The sequence below is a fragment of the Scyliorhinus canicula genome, chromosome 11, assembly GCF_902713615.1.
Source record: "Scyliorhinus canicula chromosome 11, sScyCan1.1, whole genome shotgun sequence".
Taxonomy (NCBI): Eukaryota; Metazoa; Chordata; class Chondrichthyes; order Carcharhiniformes; family Scyliorhinidae; genus Scyliorhinus; species Scyliorhinus canicula.
The window spans coordinates 120,725,622-120,748,145 of record NC_052156.1 but is presented as its reverse complement, the minus strand read 5'-3'; the positions used below and the strand labels follow the sequence as shown (position 1 = coordinate 120,748,145).

The 22,524-nt window shown below is 45.3% G+C and overlaps 1 protein-coding gene across 4 annotated transcripts in view; it reads left to right on the top strand.

Annotated features, from left to right (window-relative positions):
* The window catches only part of LOC119973336 (copine-8), a 449,311-nt gene that overhangs the window by 106,731 nt on the left and 320,056 nt on the right, over positions 1-22,524 (top strand). For all 4 annotated transcript variants that reach the window (XM_038811212.1, XM_038811215.1, XM_038811214.1 and 1 more), the window contains one exon: positions 20,792-20,838. In XM_038811212.1, the coding sequence (XP_038667140.1) occupies positions 20,792-20,838 (47 nt within the window). The remainder of the gene's footprint in view (positions 1-20,791; positions 20,839-22,524) is intronic.

Sequence of the window (22,524 nt, the reverse complement as noted above, 5' to 3'; positions counted from 1 at the left end):
CACCACACGGACAGTGACCCGGGGCCGGGATCAAACCTGGGTCCTCGGTGCCATGAGGCAGCAGTGCACACCACTACGTAACCTTGAGATCACAAAGTTGACATCTATTGTTAAACATTAGATTATGAAAGAAAACTGCAAGAGACCTGGACTTTTCAGCATTGATAACAGGCATTTCATAGGCAGGCTTAGTTTTTAAGGTAAATAATGTGGAAAAAATAGATTTCTAAAATTACTTCTTGCTAAATTGTGACAGTGGAACTGGAAACCCAAATTTAAACTAGTAAATGGCAGATTTAAAGCTGATATCAGTAGTTTCTGAAAATAAAAAGCGATCAATACATGGAATGACCTTCCATTTTGAGTAAGTGTGGGTGTTATTTAAGTTGGAGCACTTTAGGTTCACTCTGGACAAATAAACTAAGCTTTGCCTGAATGGCTTTTCTCATCTGTAATTGTTCTGTGATTTTGCAGATTGCTGCCCAGCTGAGTTTAGCTGGAAACTTCTGGTTTATGTGGCCCAGTATTACACCTTCTTCCACTAGATCCCTGGCGAAATTGCCAGGGTTCCCTTGTGCTCTGCATTGACATGTACATTCATCTGATCATTTTTGTCACCCTGCATTTCGCTTCAAAATGTCCATGGCTCTGACGACAAATCTCTCATAATCTGTAAACTCATTTGGGTGAACCTATCACAGGGCTGATGAACATATGGTGACTCCTACCCCTTACTGGGGCTGGTCCCTCTAGTTACAAATTCCCTTGCTCTACCAGCCATTGTAGTGATGTGCCCTCTTTCATTAGGTTCCAGTCTTAACTCTTTGATACTGGCTTCTCCCTTTGAGATGCTCATCCTGCAATAACTCTTCCTCTTCTTGAATGTTTTCTTTATTTACTGTTCTCACAAGGCCCTTAGTTAGATTTCCTTACTGACCTCTGTCATACTCGCCAGCCTATGCAACAAAGATCCTCTCATACTTGGTGATTTCAAACCTCTTCTAAACGTCCTAACTCTCTTTCCTCCAAATTCATCTACACTCATGCCCTTAATATTAGGTCCAGTTGACATATTCTGGCTGGGCCCTCACTGGAGGGCTTGCATGCAGTTTTATTTTGACCGAATCAACAAACGAACCTTCTGGCAATTGCTGGGCAGCTAGTTGATGTGTTTGTCATTTTGTGAACCATCTCTAACAGTTCATGAAGTTATGATGCAAATGTTTTTTCAACAAAGTTTTTCTCTCCATTTTCTTTTATTATTTTAAGATAGATGTTGAACATTCGGGAGGATTTTGATATACATGATAATAATATCATGTGAAACAACAGCAAATTACACTCATGTAGCACCTTTAACACGTGCAAATGCCCCAAATTACTTAATGAGATCATAATTGGACAAAAATTGACACCAAACCAAATAGGTGACCTGAAGCTTTGACAATGAAGTAGATGTGAGGACGGTCTTAAAAGGATTGAGTGAGGAGGTAGAGGAAGAGATCTTTAGGGAGTGAATTGCAGAGCTTCACGCCAAGGCATTTGGGGGGTCCACCAGACCTGAGTTCAGGGAATGAGATATCTTGTATGGTTGTAGAGTTGGTACAGTCATTTTTGGGCCATAGTTTCTGTTTTCTCATACATTGGATAATAGTACATTAGCTTAGATGAAAAATATTGTCACCAAATATTACATTGTCGGAAGCAGAACTGAAGTATTATAAAGAAAAATGCGTTAAAAAAAAATCAACAATGGATGTAAGTCCTGGATAATTATTCATTTGTACCAATTTCAGTATGTCTGCATTAAAAGAGAAACTAATGTCGGCAGGCAGAGAAAATTGTGATTTAATTAGTTATCTCCTTATGTCTCCTTTGTACCTTAATTCAAAAATTACCTCAATCTCCCTGATAAATTACTATAGTGAACTGATAGACCACAGCTGCATTTTATGAAAGAGAATATTAATAAGTGGTTGTCGCTAAGGGGACCACCATGTAGAGAGGGCAGGAAGAACCATTGAGCTATTTTGTTTCCATGACATTTAGCAAACCCAATACTATTTCCCATGGTTGAGCACAAGAAAACATTGTCTTGTGCTTGTTTGCGAAGTGAATTGTTGCTCATGATCTGTCGTTTCTGGTATATTTCCTCAGTGGTGTCTGTCATGTTCTGTAGACTGACCAGTATGAATGATGCACTTCAGAACATCTAGTTCTTGACCAGTCAAAATAATTTATTATAAAATAATTGCGTGGGAAAGATAACTGGAATAGATATATAACAAACTACTAACACTAACTAACAATCCTATGGCTCCTGCAAAATACGTCTATCCAGCAACACAACTTACTCTGAACTCCCCGAGGCACAGAGTCACATGGTAGGTTTACACCTTGTGGTCAGAAGTTGTGTACATTATTACATATAAGATTGCTTATGCATCTATCACATCCTCTTTCCTTTGGAAATGTAGTTATTTACATTCATTAGATAATTTTTACAATTCAATATGATATGCATAAATCTTTACATCTTTAATCTATTTACAGTCTGTCACAAATTCAGTCTCTCAGATTTACATCTTAGCCTTGATGATTTCTGAGTGGCTGCTGAACTTATGAAGTTACTTCATCTCCCTTTGTAGTTGTGGATGCTGCTATTTGTTCTTCTTGTACTGTTGCGTCTTTATCTTGTTGTTGTAGCTCGGTACGCTGAACTGTTTCTTCTTCAGCTGTCCTGGGACAACTAACCACTTCTTGGCGTTGCATCACACAAGGTTGCTGAACTTTCAGCATAGCTCTTCTGGTTCCCAAGAAGACAACGCCTTCATCCGTGATGATGAGATACAAACTTAGACCTGCTTGTCGTAGTACTTTTGCAGACTTTGACCATTTAAATCTTCCAGTCTGACCACGTCATCTGGTTGCAATGGTTGGAGTCTACTCGCGGACCTATTGTAAAATCCATTTTGCCTCCTTTTTTGAGAGATCAGTTGCCCCTCTAATGTGAGGTTTTTCTAGGAATATAAGGCAAGGTCAGCAACTGAGCTGACCAAAGCCCTTTTATTAATGGGGAAGCATGATAACTCAGGAGCGCGAGATCAGTGTCGTCTCGGCTATCTATGGCTTTTTTCGGTAGTTGGTTCACGACTTGAAGACCTTTCTCAGCTTTTCCATTAGACTGAGGGTATAGAGGACTCAAGGTGTTTGAAACCATACTGATGTGCAAACTCTGTCCACTCATAACTATCAAAACGGGGCCATTGTCACTCATGACTATATTTAGTATACCATGGCACGTGATAATCTCTTTAACATGCTTAATTACACATCTGGCCATGGAATTCGCTAGCTGTGCTATTTTTGGATAATTGTAAAAGTAGTCAATGACAACAAGGTATTCCTTTCCTTCCATTAAGAGAGATCCATTCCAACCTCCTGCCATGGAGTTTTGATGATCTCTATCATCTGCGTCGGCTCTTTGCTCTGTTTGCATTGAAACTTTTGCCTGGTTTCGCAGTTATGATATTGTGGTTAATCCTTGACCAATAAACTGCATTCCTGGCTCTACCCTTGCACTTTTCTATTCCCAAGTGTTCTCCATGGAGTTTCTTTAGGATCATTGACCTTAATGATTGCAGAATCTCAAATCTTTGTTGTTGAAGCAAAAATCAATTTGCATCACTTAACTCTACCCTTACATTATAAAACTATTAGCAGGAACCTTTAGCCATCCCTCGTAGAGATGTGTTATCACCCTTTGCAAAACATTGTCTTTGGCCTTTTCCTCCTTTATTAATTTTGGCTTGTTATCAGATACCAGCAGATACTCAGTGACAAGGTTCACATGGACTTGAACGTCCTCATCCAACTGGTGGATCTCTTCAATTAAAAAAATAAATACATTTAGAGTACCCAACTATTTTTGTCCAATTAAGGGCCAATTTAGCATGGCTGATCCACCTACTCTGCACATCTTTGGGTTGTGGGGCTGAGACCCACAAAGACACGGGGAAAATGTGCAAACCCCATATAGACAGTGACCCAGGGCCGGGATCGAACCCGGGTCCTCGGCTTTGTGAGGCAGCAGTGCTAACGACTGCGCCACTGTGCCGCCGTGGATCTCTTCTATGCCTGTAGCTCATGATAATGGACCAGCAACAATGAGATGCTTGCCTGGTGTGTAAATCAGCTCAAAGTCATAATGTTGCAGCTTCATGAATATTCGCTGAATCCTGGGGGACATCTTGTAAAGATTTTTCTTAATTATTGCGACCAGTGGTCAGTTTCCACTACAAACGTTGGAAGACCATATACATAGTCATGGAACTTACTAAGACCATTAGTTAACCCAAGGCATTCCTTTTCAATTTGCGCATACCTGCGTTCAGTATCCGACATTGATCTGGATGCATAGCTACTGGAAGCTAGTTTTCTTCCAGATCTTTCTGTAGTAGGACCGCTCCCAAACCATCATTTGATGCATCTGTCAAAATCTTTTTCGCTGGGTCAAAAAACTTCTCAATGCATGTATTACTGGCTTTGCATTCTCCTTTAATTGGATTTTATACATGTAAGGTATGTAATGTATAAAGCCATGAAATATCTCAGGAAATTTCTTCAGGATGGAATCTACCAATGCATGTTGCCTGGTTGCAGTGGTATCTGAACTGTAAACCCACTTAACTAGCTGACGTTCCTCACACACGTGTAGTCCTAGCAGAGATTCGCGTTCCGTCGCTACATTGGAAAATGTTCTAGTGTGAACTCTGTTTTTCACATTTACATCGAGCTCCTAACGTCGTAATTTCATTTATGTTGTAGTCTCTTAATAATATTGTTTTGTTTACTACTTACAGTTTAATTCTCAACTCTTTTAAATATAATAAATTTAAAAGGTTGGCCCTCGCACCTGTGTCGAGTTTGAATGTTATTAATGAACTGTCCATTTGTCTTTTGGCATATTTGCATTTAATTCACTTTTGCTGCAAATTGTCACGAAAGCATTGTTATTTGTCCTAACTTGACTATCCTTGCCTTCACTTGAATTCATGTCGACAAAAGCATGACTTTAAGCCACACTTCATCACCTATATAGATATAGAACAGTACAGCACAGAACAGGCCCTTCGGCCCTCGATGTTGTGCCGAACAATGATCACCCTACTCAAACCCACGTATCCACCCTATACCTGTAACCCAACAACTCCCCCCCTTAACCTTACTATTAGGACACTACGGGCAATTTAGCATGGCCAATCCACCTAACCCGCACATCTTTGGACTGTGGGAGGAAACCGGAGCACCCGGAGGAAACCCACGCACACACGGGGAGGACGTGCAGACTCCACACAGACAGTGACCCAGCCGGGAATCGAACCTGGGACCCTGGAGTTGTGAAGCATTTATGCTAACCACCATGCTACCGTGCTACCTGTGTTGATAACTTTTGTTTGTTCCGCTTTTTTCCTGGAAAAGCATTGTGTCGTAAAATGATTTCTGCCTTACAGTTGGAGCACGTCTTTCCAAACGTTGGACATCGTTGTGGCAAATTTTGTTTGCCGCACTGCGGGCATGAAATGGAGGATCGGGTCAGCTGCTCAAAATGGTCGCCTGTGTTTGACCATGTTTTTTATTTGATTGCATCACTACTCTAATGGCATTGGCTCCCTCTTCTACCTTCACGCCAAAATGCCGGAAATTCAATGCGCTAATCTGCTTTGCTGCAAGCTCGCTAACGTGACATATTTTGATAGCATCATCGAGTTGAAGCTCAGTTCTCTTGGAAGCCTCTCGCGTGCCTTATCGTTGGAGATCCCAAACACGATCTGATTGCGGATCATTGATGATTGGAGGATACTAAAATTACAAGACTGTGCTTTTAACTGCATGTCAGTTAGAAAACTATCAAATGACTCATCTGCTTTCTGGGTGCACATGCAAAATGTATAGCACTCGAAGGTTCAATTCTTTCAGGAAAGCAATGCCGATCAAATTGCTTGAGCACTTTGTTGAAGTTCTTGCTATCCCCCTCGCTATCGAAGACAAGCGTGTTGAAAATTTTGGTTGTTTGGAGACCAACTACAGTGAGCAGCAATGCGATGTGCCTCTCATCAGGCTGTGCCTACAGACCCAGGGCTGCAACATAGAGTTTGAACTGCTGGTTGAACACCCGCCAATTCTCGTCTACGTCACTGGTAACCCAAAGCTGTTGAGGTGCCTTTGTACATTCTATCCTGGGCTTTGAAGTGTTACAATGTGTTGAGTACGAGCACCAGTCGCTTTCAAAAATTTGTTTTCATAGTACCTTCTTCTTATTCAGAGTTATCTTTAAGTGTTTGGGTTGTTGCAGAATCTTCTTGTTCTTAGTTAATCTTCAATCCTGGTATCATGTCATGTTCTGTAGACTGGTCGGTATGAATGATGCACTACAGACATCTGGACTAGTTAAAATAATTTATTGTAAAATAACTGTGGTAAAGATAACTGGAATAAATATATAACAATCTACTAACATTAACTAACAATCCTAAAGCTACTGCATAATAAGTCTATCCACCAACACAACTTACTCCCAACTCCCCGAGGCACAGAGCCACATGGTAGGTTTACACTGCCACATGGTGGTCAGAGGTCATGTACATTATTATATACAAGCTGGCGTATGCATATCATCACAGAGTCCACTGGGGGACATTCTATCTAATGCCTGTTTAATAAAATGTTTTCAGGCAATTGTGAGCTAGATATTCATTCGTATAGTTAGTTGAGATTTTATTGAGAGAAGCTTTAAAGTGCTCCTTGTAGGAGGAAAAGAACATTATACAATTTATGCAGAAGTATATACATTTATGCTCCCATTTTATGAAGTGATGAGTTGGTAAAGGGGAAATTATTTTTGAAAGAAAAATTAATTTAGGGGAATATTCTGAAGCCAGCTGTGGTCAATCAAAAGCCATACCCATCACTTCATCATTTGTGTTGCAGGGTAAATGCCAACATGAGGAGTCCCTTGAGCCTGTTCCATCATTTGGTGAGATCATGGCTGATCTGAGACCTAACGTTACATGTCTGACCTTTGCCCCATATCCATTAATGCCTTTGGTTCACAGAAATCTGTCGATCTCTCATTCTGATAAGTCGCTTCTGTGCTCCTCCAGGGCCAATACAACTGTCCCAAGGTATGGTTCCTAGAACTGCTCACAATATTCCAGGTGTGGTCTAATTTGGGCTTTATATAAACATGGCTTCTAGTTCCCACGTCCTCGAAAACTAAATTCAAGCACCTGATTGGTTTTTTGATTTTTCTGTATCTGTTCATGACATTTTAATGATCTTTGTCCATAGGACCCAAGTCTCTTTGCACCTCCACTGTTTCTAGCTCTTCACTGGTTAGAAGGCACCCGGTTCTATTCATTTTAGGTCTAAATTGGATGCCCTCACATGTGTCTACATTGAAACCCATTTCCACAGTTTTGCCCATTCTCTTAACCTGTCAACATCTCTTTGTGATGTTTTTCTTCTATTTACAATGCCGCCTATCTTTGTGAATAGGATCAGTGGTTTTATATTCCATCATCTAAACCGAATATTTGAGGCCCCAACACAGATCCTGATGGGACACCATCAGTCACATCCTGCTAACTGATCATTATCCCGACTCCAGCCAGTATCCTAACCCGGTCAATAATTTTCCTTTAATTCCATGATCTTCGACTTTAGCTAATGGTTTCTTATGAAGGACTTTATCGTGTCTCCTGAAGTCCATATGAATACCATCCATAGACATTCCACTCTCTACAACTTTAGTCACATCTTCAAAAGATTCTTTAAGATTCATCAGGCATGACCTACCCATTACAAATACACATTGGCTCTCTTTGATCAACTAACAATTTAAGATGTTCAGTCGCTCTGTTCAGAATTATATACTCTAGTAATGTGGCAGTTACAGGCTAACTGAAATATAATTACCTGGGTTACCTCTCTTATCTTTTCTTAAATAGTGGGGTGATATGTGTCATTTTCAATCTAAAGAAACTGTTCCAGAATCAAGAGATGTTTGGAAGATTAAACGTAGGGCATCTGTAATATAATTAATACCTTGGGCTGGAAACCATCTGGTGTTGGAGATTTATCACTCTTTTGTGCCGTTATTTTCTTTGTTACTGTTATTCTGACTTGGGTGAGTCCTGCCCATGATTCAATATGAGCTTCCTCGGGATGCTTGACATTTTGACCCATCCCTCTCCTGTAAATATTATTGTGGAGTAATTATTCGACATGTCTGCCACTTCCTTATTTCCAGTAACATTACCACTGTTATCAATTTTCAAAGGGTCCACATTGCACCTGATCATCCTCTTTTTTTCTCATATAATTATACTTTTTGTGTTGACTTTGGATCCCTGACAAGTTTCTTTTAATGCTCCTTTTTGTAACTGTTTTGTTTTTGTAGGTTACAACTTCGCCAGGGTCGCCGAATGACACATTTAAATGTGCATATCTGGATCTCACCCAGCGAGATCCAGATCGCGACATCTCGCGAAATTCCATGAATCTCACAAGGCGATTCAAGCGTTGCACATCTTGCGAGATTCAATGGCCTCACCCTGACACCAGGGTCATCCAGACTCGAAACTTTAGCCCACTTGTCTCTCCACAGATGCTGTTAGACCTGCCGAGATTGTCCAGTATTTTCTGTTTTTACTACAAAAGCAAACCTCTGCAGCTCCTTAATGCCCGCAGAAGCTCTTTCTGATGCATTTATAAGTTTATGAAGTATACCATATTTATATTGGAATTTAGGGCGGGACTCTCCCGTACCTGGTGGGGCGGGATGGAGTGGCATGAACCACTCCGGCGTCGGCCCGCCCCAAAGGTGCGGAATCCTCCGCTCCTTCAGGGGCTAGGCTGGCGCCGGAATGGTTTGCACCACTGTTGGCTGGCGTGGAAGGCCTTTGGCACCACGCCAGCTGGGGCCAAAGGGACTCTGCTGGCCGGTGCGGGTCTGCATGCCCGGGAGTGTCAGTTGCTGCTGACGACATCCTCGCGCATGCGCAAGGGGTGGGGGTTCACCTACGCGTCAGCCATCGCGGACGCTGACACGGCCGCCATGTAGGAAAAGAGTGCCCCCACGGCACAGGCCCGCCCGTGGATCAGTGGGCCCCAACCGTGGGCCAGGCCACCGTGGGGGCACCCCCCGGGGCCAGATAGCCCCGTGCCCGCCCGGATCCCGGAGTCCGCCCCCGCCGCCAATTTACGTCGGCGGGACTGGCAAAGAACGGGCGGGACTTCGGCCCATCGCGGGTCGGAGAATCGCCGGGGGGGCCGCTGTGAGCGGCCGCCGAGCGGCGCAGCTTGATTCCCGCCCCGCCAAATCTCCGCTGCCAGTGAATTCGGCGGCCGGCGGGGGCGGGATTCACGCCGCCCCCTGGCGACGCCAGTTTGGAGAATCTCGCCCATAAACTCTACTCGTCAGGTAGATAAATCTACATTTTGAAACCACCTAGTGTCAGACTGAGTTATCTCATCAGGCCTCCATGACAAAATCTTGCTCCTGCTTCATTTTGGTCACACGTTTCTCTTTTGTTTTCACTTTCAATGTTCAGTCTTACCTTTTCTTCTTTGAAGTGATTCCCTTCTAAACTCCTTGCGTTTTCCCTTCACAATTTTGTGCTGTCAGGTCCTGCCCTTTTATAGGATCTTGTTCCTGACGCTACCCAAAGAACTCTCCACAGACGTATCATCAAGTCTTGATTGGCAAAGCTAATTGTAGAACAGGCTTTTGAGTTGCTCATCTCCCAGGCAGATTCGCAGCATCAGTGATGACGCTGGCATCCTGCTGAGCACAGAAACCATGCAACGAGACAGTGTGTGGGTGCATTCCCAATAGCCTGGAACGTGGATTGGGTTGGCTGATTCTTAGATTTGTGCTGAATGTCAGGATAAAGAATACTAGACCTGAACACCGACACTGCAATATTAAAGTTGGATGATGCCTATGTATAATGATGTGACTCTGAGTAAATGCCATTCATTTTGAAAACTGCGACCACTAAATATGATGTGTTGGGCACTGTACTTACCATAGAAGGTGCAGGGCAGCAGGGTTGCGCAGTGGTTAGCAGTGGGACTACGGCACTGGGGACGTGGGTTTGAATCCCGGTCCTGGCTCACTGTCCGTGCGGAGTTTGCACATCCTCCCCATGTCTGCGTGGGTTTCACCCTCCACAACCCAAAAGATGCGCAGGTTAGGTGGATCGGCCATGCTAAATTGCCCCTTAATTGGAAAAATGAATTGGGTACTCTAAATTTATAATAAAAAAAACATAGAAGGTGCAAATTAATGGAACAGCTCAACTTAAGTTTTGTTTTGCGAGGTTTATTTTAGCAGAGCGGAGAATCGGCGGCATTGGGGCCGGCGTGGTTGGCGCGGCGACGGTATGCGACGATTCTCCGGTCCGGCTGGGCCAAGCGGCCGTCATCAAAAAGCCGAGTCCCGCTGCCGCCGTTCTAACATCCTCTGAGCCGGCAGGACCTCGGCGTTGAAGGGTCCAGGGGCGGCCCGTGGGGAGGAAAGGGGGGTCCGACACCGAGGGGGCTTCCACAGTGGCCTGGCCCGCGATCGGGGCCCACCGATCGTCGGGCCGGCCTCTCTGTTCCCTGGCCTCCTTTCCTCCACGCGAGCTCCTGTAGCCTTGCGCCATTTGGCGTCGGGGTCGGCGCGGGGAAGAAGGCCACTGCGCATGCGCTAGTTGGCGCCGGCCCAACTGCGCCAACTGCACCGGGTTCAGGCCGGGTTCGGCATCTGAAACGGCGTGGGCTGCTCTAGTGTCATGCTAACCCCTTGTGGTCCGCAGAATGGGGTCCTGGAACAGGCGCTGACGCCTGAGTAAAACACTCCTATTTTTACGCCGGCGTCGGCACTTAGCCGCCCGATGGGAGATTCCCACCCTCTGTTCCTGGTAAAAAGTCTTGATAGGAACATGAATGGGAGACTCAGCAATGGAGTCTCTAATGAGGGGTAAGTCAGGAGCGTTGCAAATGCAACACACTTTGTACACTTTTTCTGCTGAATTGCACCATCAAGTGATTGGATGAAGGTTCCCACGTCAGCCTAAAAATGGGATCGGCGCTGTTTAGCAGACTCGTTATGAGTCCTGGGTCCTGCCCGGCTGGCCAGAATGGGCTTTCCGTCCCACAATAGCAGGGGCGTGCAAATACCCAATATGCGTGCATTTGCCTGTGATTCGCCGTCCCCCTTTCCCCAGCCAGGAGTCACATGATTTGGTGCAAGTATTTGAAAACAGATGCCTGGCACCACGGCCTTTGAGGAGGATTAAAGAAGCAAGTACCTTTCAGTTTGATTTGGGATTACTGGGGGGTGCGGGAGGGGGGGGGGGGGGATGTCTGGTGACCTGGGGCTAGTGGGAACCAATTTGGTGGCAAGGGTGTGGACTCGGAAGGGTCCACCCTTGGGATCGGGTGTCGTACCTCAATCTCCAATTGTTGCTGTGAAATACCAGCAGCCCACTCCTCAGGTGTTATTTTCAGGCTCTTTATTGTTTAAATTGTTGGATGCTGACAGTCTCCTTGAAATGCTCTGAGGTCTCATATAGATATCCATTTACTCCACCCATCTGGAAACCCTCACGCATCAGCACTCTCATCCAAGTGGGTGGGCCAGCTCTCATGGGTGGGCCAAGCTGACCCATAACACCACCAGTGTTGGGCCACCTCATTGGACTCTTTGGTTACACAGCTGCACAGCAGATGGAGCAGGGGATTAGCAGAGCATACTCCACACAAATATCATGTGTGCCAGTGGCAGCTGAACCCTCATTGGCACACAGCCTCTGTCATCAGTGAGACTATTAGCTAACCCACTCCTAAACCTCACATATTTTTACCTGGCTCTGCAGGTCCATGGTGCCCCACTGGTATCACACCGTGTGAGTGCATGAAGCCAGGGCCTCTCAGGAGACCTGAACACCTTCCTTTTTAAAACAATTTAGAGTGCCCAATTCATTTTTTCCAATTAAGGGACAAGGTAGCGTGGCCAATCCACCTACCCTGCACATCTTTGGGTTGTGGGGGCAAAACCCAGGCAAACACGGGGAGAATGTGCAAACTCCACACGGGCAGTGATGCAGAGTCGGGATCAAACCTGGGACCTCGGCGCCGTGAGTCAGTAGTTCTCTGTAATTGGGTCATGTCATTCAGCGAGTAAACCATGTGTCCCTTATTGCCTCAGTCATGTCCCTCTGTGACTGTGCCATGCCCCAGTGCCTCGGACATGTCCCTCTATCTGGTTACGATCCATCAGTATCCGGCCAATGCTCTCGATGCTCTCTGCCATGACCCTTTCTGAGTGGGCCAAGCTGAGAAGTGCCGTAGCAATGTCCATGTGCGCTTGAGATATGTCTGCCTTTGGATGGGCCCTCCTGTCCCGTGCCCCAGCCATGGTCAACGTAGTGTGATCCAAGCCTTGGCCATCCTCACACATGGCTCTAGCGTCTTGCTTGAGGCCTTCCACAATGGACACCGCCCTGCAGTGTTAGCCTGGCTGCCACACAATGTTGGGACCATCTCCTGCACCTGAAAGCACCTGAATTCCTCCAGTTGGAGTTGCAGGTGCTGGAATGTGCTGCCACTCCCTCCTGTACATTCTGGCTGGATTTGCATCTGGATCTTTTCCAGAGGTATGCCATGTGTCTTGGGGGCAGCTGTTCCCCAGGATTGGTCAGCCCTCCTACTGGCATCTCCCTCAGGAGTTCCTACCTCCACCTGATGTGCCACAACAAGCGTGTGATTCTTAACATAGGGTAACCCAGGAGCCTGATTGCTAACGTGTCCAACCGAGGTGATCGTATCTGCGCTGGTGGATGGTGCAGGTGTTTGCAGTGCCGATAAATCTGTCTTCCCCAGAGCTCTGTGCCAGATGTTCTAAGGAGCTGGATGGGGGTCATCAATCCCGGATGGTCTGACCTCTGTTGGGATCCTGCAGTACAAAGGACACAGCTTGGGATGGACAGGACTTTGGGAGATGGAAGACTCACTTACGATAGGACACCTGGACAAAGTTGCAATGGACTCTCTTTCTCGCCACATGCAAAACTCTATAACAGCCACTGCCCTCTTCTTGGCCTCCCCACAAATTCCATGGCCTGTTCTTCAAAGGGAGGGAGGACTTATGGCTCCGACAGGCCTTGGCTGTCTTCTGACGCTCCCTTCTATTATGTCCTGCTTTAGCCTTGGGGACACAGAAAAGACATTGTGAGACGCTGGCACACCAGTTTTGGTGGGATTTCTAACTGGTGGCATATTTGGAAAAGGCGACTGGCCAAATAGGGTAGGGCTTGTGTTGGGGATTCCTGGAGAGTGGATTCTGAGGGACATTCTGGGAGCATTACAGGCATATAAGGGTCTTGGGGAGATGGCTAGGGTCAGGGCAGGATCAATGTCAGGGTCACACAGGTTGCCACTCACCCTAGTAGCTCGAAGGGGGTTCATCGTCTTCTGCATTGCAGGCCAATGTTTCTGTTGAAGCTGCCAGCACTCCGTATCTGCCACCTCATCCCAGGTTTGGTTTATGACTGCTGGCTGGTGCCTTTGCCCCACCCTGAGGAAGGGGGTCCTTTCCTCGACGGGTCCAGCAAGCAGTCAATATCCACATCCAGAAATCTTGGAGCTAGTCTTCTGTGCAGCCATCTTCTTGGCTGGAATGACAGTCGGGGGTGAGTGGAGTGCTGGAAAGCTCATCGACCATGCCAAGCTAACAAGGTGATTCGCAACTCCAGCAATCAGTCACCTGGAGAATCGGGAATCTGGCGCGATTCAAGTGGGCAGCATGCTGGTCCATCTGCATGCATGGAATTTCGACTCCCCAACGTTCCTAGCACCAATGGGAACGACTGTAGTATTAATCTATTAAACAGTATCTTAATTGATGTATATTTTCAGTTATGTTGGATTTCATGGATTGAGAAATGTCAATTAAAACCCTTTGAAATTATCACTTTTGCACGACGCAGATTGATGATGATTTTCTGCCAGACTAACCGCAGCTTGTGACACACAATAACATACTCTACAATAGTATGGTAGAGGTGTCAACTTTGTGTGCAGAGAGCCAGGAAAAACCTCACCAAGAATTCAGAAGCAGGTGACTTCTTTGCTATTCTTGAGATCCTCTGTTCCATGCTTAAAAGTTTTAACTCAACCGAAATGGACATAATTGGAAGAAAAAATTTGTGTTTGAGAGTTTGTTGAGGAATAACACGCGGAATCAGCTGGAAGCGCATAATCTGATTGGCGTTTTTAAAGAACGGGCTATGTTGACAAATGTAATTATTTTCTTGAATTGGTCAGTAAGGTTGAGGAAGTGTGCGTTGGCTTTAGAAACATGGGCTCAGATTTCTATTCCTGCATCAGCTGCGCAGAGAGGGGATGATTCCTGGTTCTGAAAACCCGACTTTGAAAAATGGTTGCTTGCAGTTTGGATTTTCATTCATGAAGGGAAGACTGGATTGGATGTCACGCCCATTGCGCCTGGAGCCATCACCCTTTTACCTATTCCCCCCATGCCAACTCATCTCGTATCCTTTGACAGTTCCGTGACAGCATTGACAGTTCCTTGACAGCACAACAGTTCTTTGATAAGCTGGACACTTGCGTGACAACGTTGGCTGTTCTGTGACAGTTCTTTGACCAGTTCTTTGACCAGTTCTTTGACAATTCTTTGACAGTTTTGACAGTTCCAATAAGTTTTTGCCCTTTTTATGTACAATCATATTTACTTCTAGCAATCCAAAAGGTTGCCTTATCCGAGGAAGGATGTTCTTGCTGGGGGAGTGCAGCAAAGGTTGTTTCTTGGGATAGTGGGACTGCCATATGAGGAGAATATAATAGGATTATATTCATTGGAGTTTAGAAAAATGAGAGGGGTCTCATGGAAACTTACAAAATTCTAACAGAATTAGATGGGATAGATTCAGAAAGAGTGTTCCCGATGGTGGGGGAGTCCAAACTAGGGGTCATAGTTTGAGGAGCAGTGGTAAAGCTTTTAGGACTGATGTGAGGAGAAATGTCTTCACCCAGAGAGTGGGTGAAATGTCTTCACCCAGAAAAAAGTAGTTGAGGCCAAAACCTAGTGTAATTTCAAGAATAAATTACATATAGCTCTTGGGGCTAAAGGGATATGGGGGAAGGTGGGATCAGGGTATTGAACTTGATGATCAGCCATTATCATAATGAATGGCGGAGCAGGCTCAAATGGCTGAATGGCCTCCTCCTGCTTCTCTTTTTTATGTATGTTTCTATGTATCTCCCAAAGGGTGACTTACCTATTCCAAATAGTCCCTGGTACCCACCTCCATCTCACACTACCCCCACCCCAAATGGTCCAAAGGGGTGTCTTACCTCTCCAAAGGGGTACACTGGCTATCCAATCAAATGCACCAAGTTCAAATGTCCTCTTATCTGTTCTTGGGGTTCACGTTCCTAATCTATCAAGCGTCCACATTAGTGGGGGCAGTTGATGATTTAAAAGGCCCACTACCTCCAAACTGCACACGTGTGAGTCCCAGCCCGATTCCAGTCCCACCTCTGTGAAAATGGACAAATGTCGTGTTTGGGTCTGGACTTCCAATTTATAGCAATATCCAGGTTTTTGCCATGATGGAGATCCTCTCCATCTTACCTTTTCTACGTTGCGGCGAAAATCAGGGCCATGGTAAGAAAGGTTTGGAAGGGTAGAATAACTGCACCAGTGACTTTTCCTGACCTAGTTAATGACCCAGATTCTGCTGGCAAGGGGCGTCCAAATGAATGCCTTGTTCAACCTATTTATGCTCATTTTAATATAAAAGTTGTTTTGCCCATTCAGTTGTGGTAATTGAAAGCTGATGACAGCATGGCAAAAGGATATCTGAGATTGGCGAGCAACAGGATAAGCAGTGTAATTCTTTCCTAGTGAGATTTCCTAGTGAGAAATAAACAGAGGGAGGAGCATGAATCAGAGTGAGTAAATTTAATGTAAAAATCAGGAATCGAAAGAGGAATAAGGAGAATTAAGAAAGACTGGGCAGAGACTCAAAAATGAGACAAAAAGCAAATGTTAGAATTTATTTTTTAAATTACAATTTGACATTTTAAAAATCTGCACCAATATTTTACACCCTGAAGGAATGAGCCTCCACACTTTCAAATGTTCACTCTCTGGGCAAGACAACTTTATTGGCAGTCATTAACAATTATAAAAATGTTATCAATTGTGGCAGTCTTCAGGGTATCAGGACAGCCAGAGCTATCCATGGGGATAGGGGTGGACACCCTAGCCTTTGCCTCCCTGATCACCCACCTGCTCGGCTGGCAATTGGCAGCACCACCCAAGGCTGCTGACTGGCTGTCCGACCTGGTAAATTCCTCAAGCGAGAGAAGGAAGGAAGAGCTTTCATAAAATGTGATGGCTATTCACCAATTTGTTCCAAGATCTGTTTGTAACCAGCAGACAAAGTGGGGGGAGGAGGTAGACGGGGGAGGGAGGGGAACACCAGAGCAGAGCACAAAACAAGGACGTGAAAGGAAGAGGTGGGGGGAGAGTTGAAAGGGGAGGGGGGGGACAATGGGGAGGGGTGTGCGGGGGGAACAAATCACAGGAAAGAGGACAGGTAGAAAGGGGGAGGTGGAGACAAGAGGGTGGGAGGGGGGAAGAAACCACAGGAAAGAGGGCAAGTTGGAGGGAACTTGAAGGGACAAAGAGCAGTAGGTAAAAAAAGCAACAGTGGTGAGCACATGCAACGGAGAAGCGCCCCCTACCCCTGCCCCCCCCCCTCCAGCACAGCCCAGTGCCAGGAGGCAACCAAGGCAGGGGGCAAAGCCGCACCGTGGTACTGTCTGACCACCAGGAGACCCCCTCCCATAACGAGATTAAAGCTCCCTCTCAGGGGTGCGCAGTCAGCTGTCGGCCCACGTGATCCAGAGGGCATACCTTGGGCAGCTGTATGGCCCAGTTGGTAATCAGCTGCCATTTCTTCTTTAAATTTTTCCATTTTTCTTTTGTATCTTTCTCTACGTATGATAATCAATGCTACAATTCACAATTGCTGATTTGCAATTCACAACCACAGGTTGCTGGCTGATTAGCGCATTAATAAGAGTGCACTGTTTACCCACTTTCCCCCGCCTACTTCTTACATCATCAAAATGTTAATTTCATGATCTAAATAAAACTACATTTTCAGTCATTCATAATGTACTTCTGAGGGATCCTCTAGGACAGTATATAACACAGACCAAGGATACTGATATCAGTTATTCCATTAAAAGCACTTGATTTTCCATTAGCAAATAAATCAGTTCCATTACATGCAAAGTAAAGTTAGATGCCACATCTTGGGCGGGATTCTCCCCTACCCGGCGGGACGGGGGGGTCGCGGCGTAGGGGAGTGACACCAACCACTCTGGGGTCGGGCCTCTGCGGGGCTAGCCCCGTGCCAGAGCGGTTGGCACCACGCCGACTGACGCAAAAACCGGAAGGCTTTCGCCGGTTCGCGCATGCGCGGCGGTGATGTCGGCGGCGGCGGAGGAGAAAGAGTGCCCCCAGGGCACTGGCCCACCCCCTGATCGGGGGGCCTCGATCGCGGGCCTGGCCACCGTGGGGGCACCCCCCGGGGTCCGATCGGCGCGCCCCCCCCCCCCAGGACCCCGGGGGCCCGGTCGCGCCGCCGATCCCGCCACCACCAGAGGTGGTTCAAACCTCGGCGGCGGGAGAGGCCTCCCATCGGCGGGACTTCGGCCCATCGTGGGCCGGAGAATCGCCGCAGGGGCCTCGCCGATCAAGGTGGCATGATTCCCGCCCCCGCCACTTCCCGGGTGGCGGAGAATCTCTGCCACGGCGGGGGCGGGATTTTCGGCGGCCCCTGGCGATTCTCTGACCCTGCTGGGGGTTGGAGAATGTCGCCCCTTGTGTGGTATATTTGTAGTGCCATGTAACTTCGGACTTTATCATTTACAGTATTCAGACTAGAAGACAAGACCACTTTTGCTTGTGTTCAATTTCGCCTATCTTAATCTTGTTTTCCTGCGTCCTAATCATATGGTTTTATCTTATTGTATAAGAATGTAATAATTACATATTTGATTGCTGTAATTGATTTAGCATTGATTACCAATTGCGTCAAATCATTCTAATAAATTGGTGTGAAAAGATTGTTTTAATCTACAGCCTTATGTATTTGAGCGGCATCGCGTTGGATTTCGGCGTCAACGCCCATTCTCCGCCCCCCACGGTGATCGCAATTTAGGCGCAGAGGCTCGGAGAATCCCGGCCAGGGCCTCCCGAGGGCCCGAGTCCAGTTTCACGTGCACCTCTTTAGAGATTACCCTAAAAAACTCCTTTTGGTAATCCTCCAGCTTTGGACAGGACCAAAACATATGAACGTGGTTTGCGGGCTCCCCCCCCAACTTTCACACACATCTTCTACCCCCTCAAAGAGCCGGCTCATCCTCGCCCTTGTGCGGTGTGCTCCATATACCACCTTCAGCTGTATCAGCTCCAACCTTGCGCACGAGGTGGAGGCGTTCACTCTCCGGAGCACCTCACACCAGAACCCCTCCTCCATACCCTCTCCCAACTCTTCCTGTAGTATAAATTCTTATGGCTGTTTCAAATTTGGCATTCTGTGCAAAATTAAAAGCTTTGACCAAATGTCTCTTGTTTCAACAATGTACATTTATTTCTGTATTTTTAGTTTTTACTAAGAATGTATTTACTTATTTATTTTTGTAGCTGTAGCTGTGAAGGAGGCGAGATTTACAGTAGTCATTTAGCTGCAGTGAATAAGGAAAACACTATGTGGTGATATGATTTGCATAGCTGTCTGCCATTGGTGCAGAACACCGGCTTACCATTGGCCCTGGTCGGTCATGTGCCTCCCGACCGATTGGTTGAGACCAGTCATGTGACTGCTCTCCGATTGGTTGAGAGGCTGAGTTAACCACGCCTCCTTACCGAAGTATAAATAGTCGAAGCGCCCGGCGGTCGTCCATTGTAGAAAACCGCAGGGCTAAGTTCTAGCTTATTAAAGCCTAACATTTGTAAAGCAACTCGTCTCTCGTGCAATTGATGGCTCATCACACTATTTGTTTACATTCCTTTGGCTGAACATTTCTGGTTCTTCCAATGTGGGTATGTTGACAGGACGACTGTAAGTTGGATCCTGCTTTACCCACTAGATTCTGATGGTGCTTATTTCGGGGAGGTATGGCCAGGGGATAGGACTCCTGATCTGGTGAAATACATCAAGCGAAAGCAGGCATACCAAATTTAGGGCTCATTTCAAATAGGCTGTCACTTTAAGGAAATTAGAAAACCAGCAACAGTTCAGAGCGAATACATTTTTTATATTTGTTCCATGGGGTGTCTTGATAATCTGCCCCATTGATGTACGTTTGAACCAGGGTCATTTCCAGAGACATGGAGTCCAGATGCTGGGCCCACAGATTTTTAGCCTCCTGTTTTATTTGAAGTGTTCTTTTGTATACCATGTTATGGGAAATGTGGCAGTAATTTACATGTAACTTCATAGAACAATGTAATTATATATAATTTCATGTTAGGTTTACCCATACATTTGTGCAAATGCATATTTTTTTGAACCTTTATCTATTATGCACAATTCTATGTTTATACTTGGTCATGTATTGTATTTTGTGTGTGTTTCTCATCCTCAAATCCATTCCTCATTATTCTATCACTTAACTGATGGAGAGACACAATTTTTATATCTAGAACCCATAAACTAGGGCCATAACTTCCAAGTAATTGCAATCACAGTCGGGTAGCCGGGGGAGGTCGAGAGGGTAGTTGGGAGAGGGCGAATGTGTTGTCTAGGTTCGGGAGGGAAGTTGGGGTTGGGGGGGTGTAGTTTAGGGATAGCTGGGTGCATTCAGAGGGTAGTTGGGGCGGGGGAGTTTGGGGGCCAGTCAGGGAGTTGGGGTTGGGTTAGTCGAAGATTTTGGAGGGTAGTTGAGGGGGTGGTGTGTATAGTTGTGTGGGTAGGATGGTAGTTGCTGCAGCGGGCAGTTGAGTAGGGTTTAGGGTGGTGGTCGGAAGGGTTGTTGGGGGTCTCGTTGGGGGTGGTTAAGGGGTGGAGATAGAAGTGGCTTGCATTCTTCTAACTTTTCCTGAGCAATTATTCTGTTAAGAGAACTGGAAGCATCCGAAATGCGCAATTTAACTTGGGAGCATTGGATAGTTCCCAGTGCAGAGTAATAACACATCGTAAGTTTGAACTTCCCATTGTGTGAAAACTTCTGGGGGGGGTCCTCTCCTGGAGTACATCAGGGGTACGCCCCCATCCACTTAATAACACCCTCCCTGCCCTCCCAGGAGATTAGCAGTTATGTGTGAAGTGTACACATTATTTATTTTGTATTTTAGGGGATTTATCATTGACCGTAACCACCTTAACCTGTTTCATTGGTATTCAAAAATAATTATTCCTACTAATTTAAACTTTTCATGTGTATTCACTGAATTGGCATAATTTAAATATACCCTATGGAGAACCAATTTCATAAGATGAACAACAAAGTTAATATTAATCTAGTATCCCTAATGTCATGTCGGCTATTCCAGAAATCATGTACTGGGACAAATGTATGAAACAATTTGTAATGTAGTTTTTTTTTACACCATATGTATGAGCTGTAAAGGTAGCTTATGTTATGCTGTGGTGATAATTGTAATTAATCTTCATATCTGTGCATTGTTTTCTTGCAGTTTGTGTTTTGTACCTGCAAGGAATTGGGAACAAAGAGTGGAGAGAGGTATGTAAGCAATCATGCAAATTATAACAAATTCTGCATTTTAAACATTAATAATGGTTAAAATTGAACATCAAAGCGACCACTAGAGCCATTAAATACTAGTAAACAGGTTAGACCTTTGGGTGGAATTCCGCGAGGGCAGTAGTAGTTAGAGCGAGCATTAAATGCAGCTGATAGATTATTATTTATAATCTGCCAAGGGATAAGAACGTACTGCATGAGCCTTTTTGCCATTCCCTTCCCTGATGTTTAGTGGAGTGAGATTTCAGCATGACCCAGGGATGTACCAGTGACTCTAGACATATTTCCAGCTTTGGAGTCATTTGCAGCGTTTACATCTGGGAAATTAACATCGTTGTTTGCCAGGTTTCCCACGATTTTCATTGTTCAGCTGTCAGGACTACCTGATGGCCTCCATGGGCCCGGAAGACTACTCCTCTCCGACCCTCAGTGGCTTATCTCCGCTTGCCCAAGATCTGATGGGGTTAGTGGGCAGTCAGTGGAGAGGCTGAAAGATCAGTCTTAAGTGTGAGAAAATGTCCCTGAAATTTCCCTTAGTTTTTTGAACAGTCTTAACTTTGTTTTTCTTTGGTTATATGGGTTAACCAAAGCTCAGTAATACTCTCGCCTCTCAGTCCAAAGTCATGAGCTCAAATCCCATTTGAGATTTGAGCCTAAAACATTAAGCTGACAAGTGCAGTCTTGAAGGAGGTCCATCTTATGAATGAGACGTTGAACAATGGCCCTGTCAGCTAGATGCAAAAGAATGAAGGGAAGTAGTCGAAGAAGAGCAGGGCAATTCCCCCCAGTGTTCTGGCCAAAATCTAGCCATCAATCTACACCTTATAACAGATGGGGCCCTTTGGTTGTTGCGATTCACTTTTTCCGCCTACCGTGTACCCACACCCGCAGGGTTCCCGGCAGTGTCGAGTGGTTACAATGGGAAATCCCATTGGCAAGTGGCAGGAAGATGGAATCCTGCCGTCAGTAGATGCTGCGCCACTAAGAAACACGCGGCCGGGGAACTGGACAATCCCACCCATGATCTGGAACCTTACTGTTCACATTAAAACACTGACCACACTGTAAAGTGCTGAGGTCATCGAAGGCGCTATACAGAACTCAATCCTTTTATTTTCTTTTACTGAACCTCCAGTGGAAATAGCTGTTCCCTGCTTACATTATCAAAGCTCTCTGCACTTCAGTTTCTTCTCGGTTGTATTATTTTCCCACAGTTCGCTCCATATCATCAAAATCCAGCGCTAAAGACTGTGGAATTTTAAATGCACGTTATGTTCAGCGCAACTCATGTTTCTGTGATCATTTTACTCATTTTCAGGCATTTTCAGGCATTCGAGAAGACTCTAAAAAACAATTTTCTTCAGATGTTCGGACACTAATAAGAAGGCCTTTGAATAGAATATTCAAAATATACTAAGAGACTGATTACTGTACACCAATATCACTCGTAAATGGTTTTGTACAATTTATTTTAAAGTAATTTTCCGTATTTTAGAATTGGGCTACATGCAGGAGGGACTAGACACTGCTTAAAATGCCTAATTTTTGTGGTAATCACTAGCTTTATGATGAAATGACACTAATTATTTACTAAACTTAAGTATATCAAAGAATAGTTATATCTCTAAAGACAAATTTGCTTCGAGAAATATTACATTCCAAAAT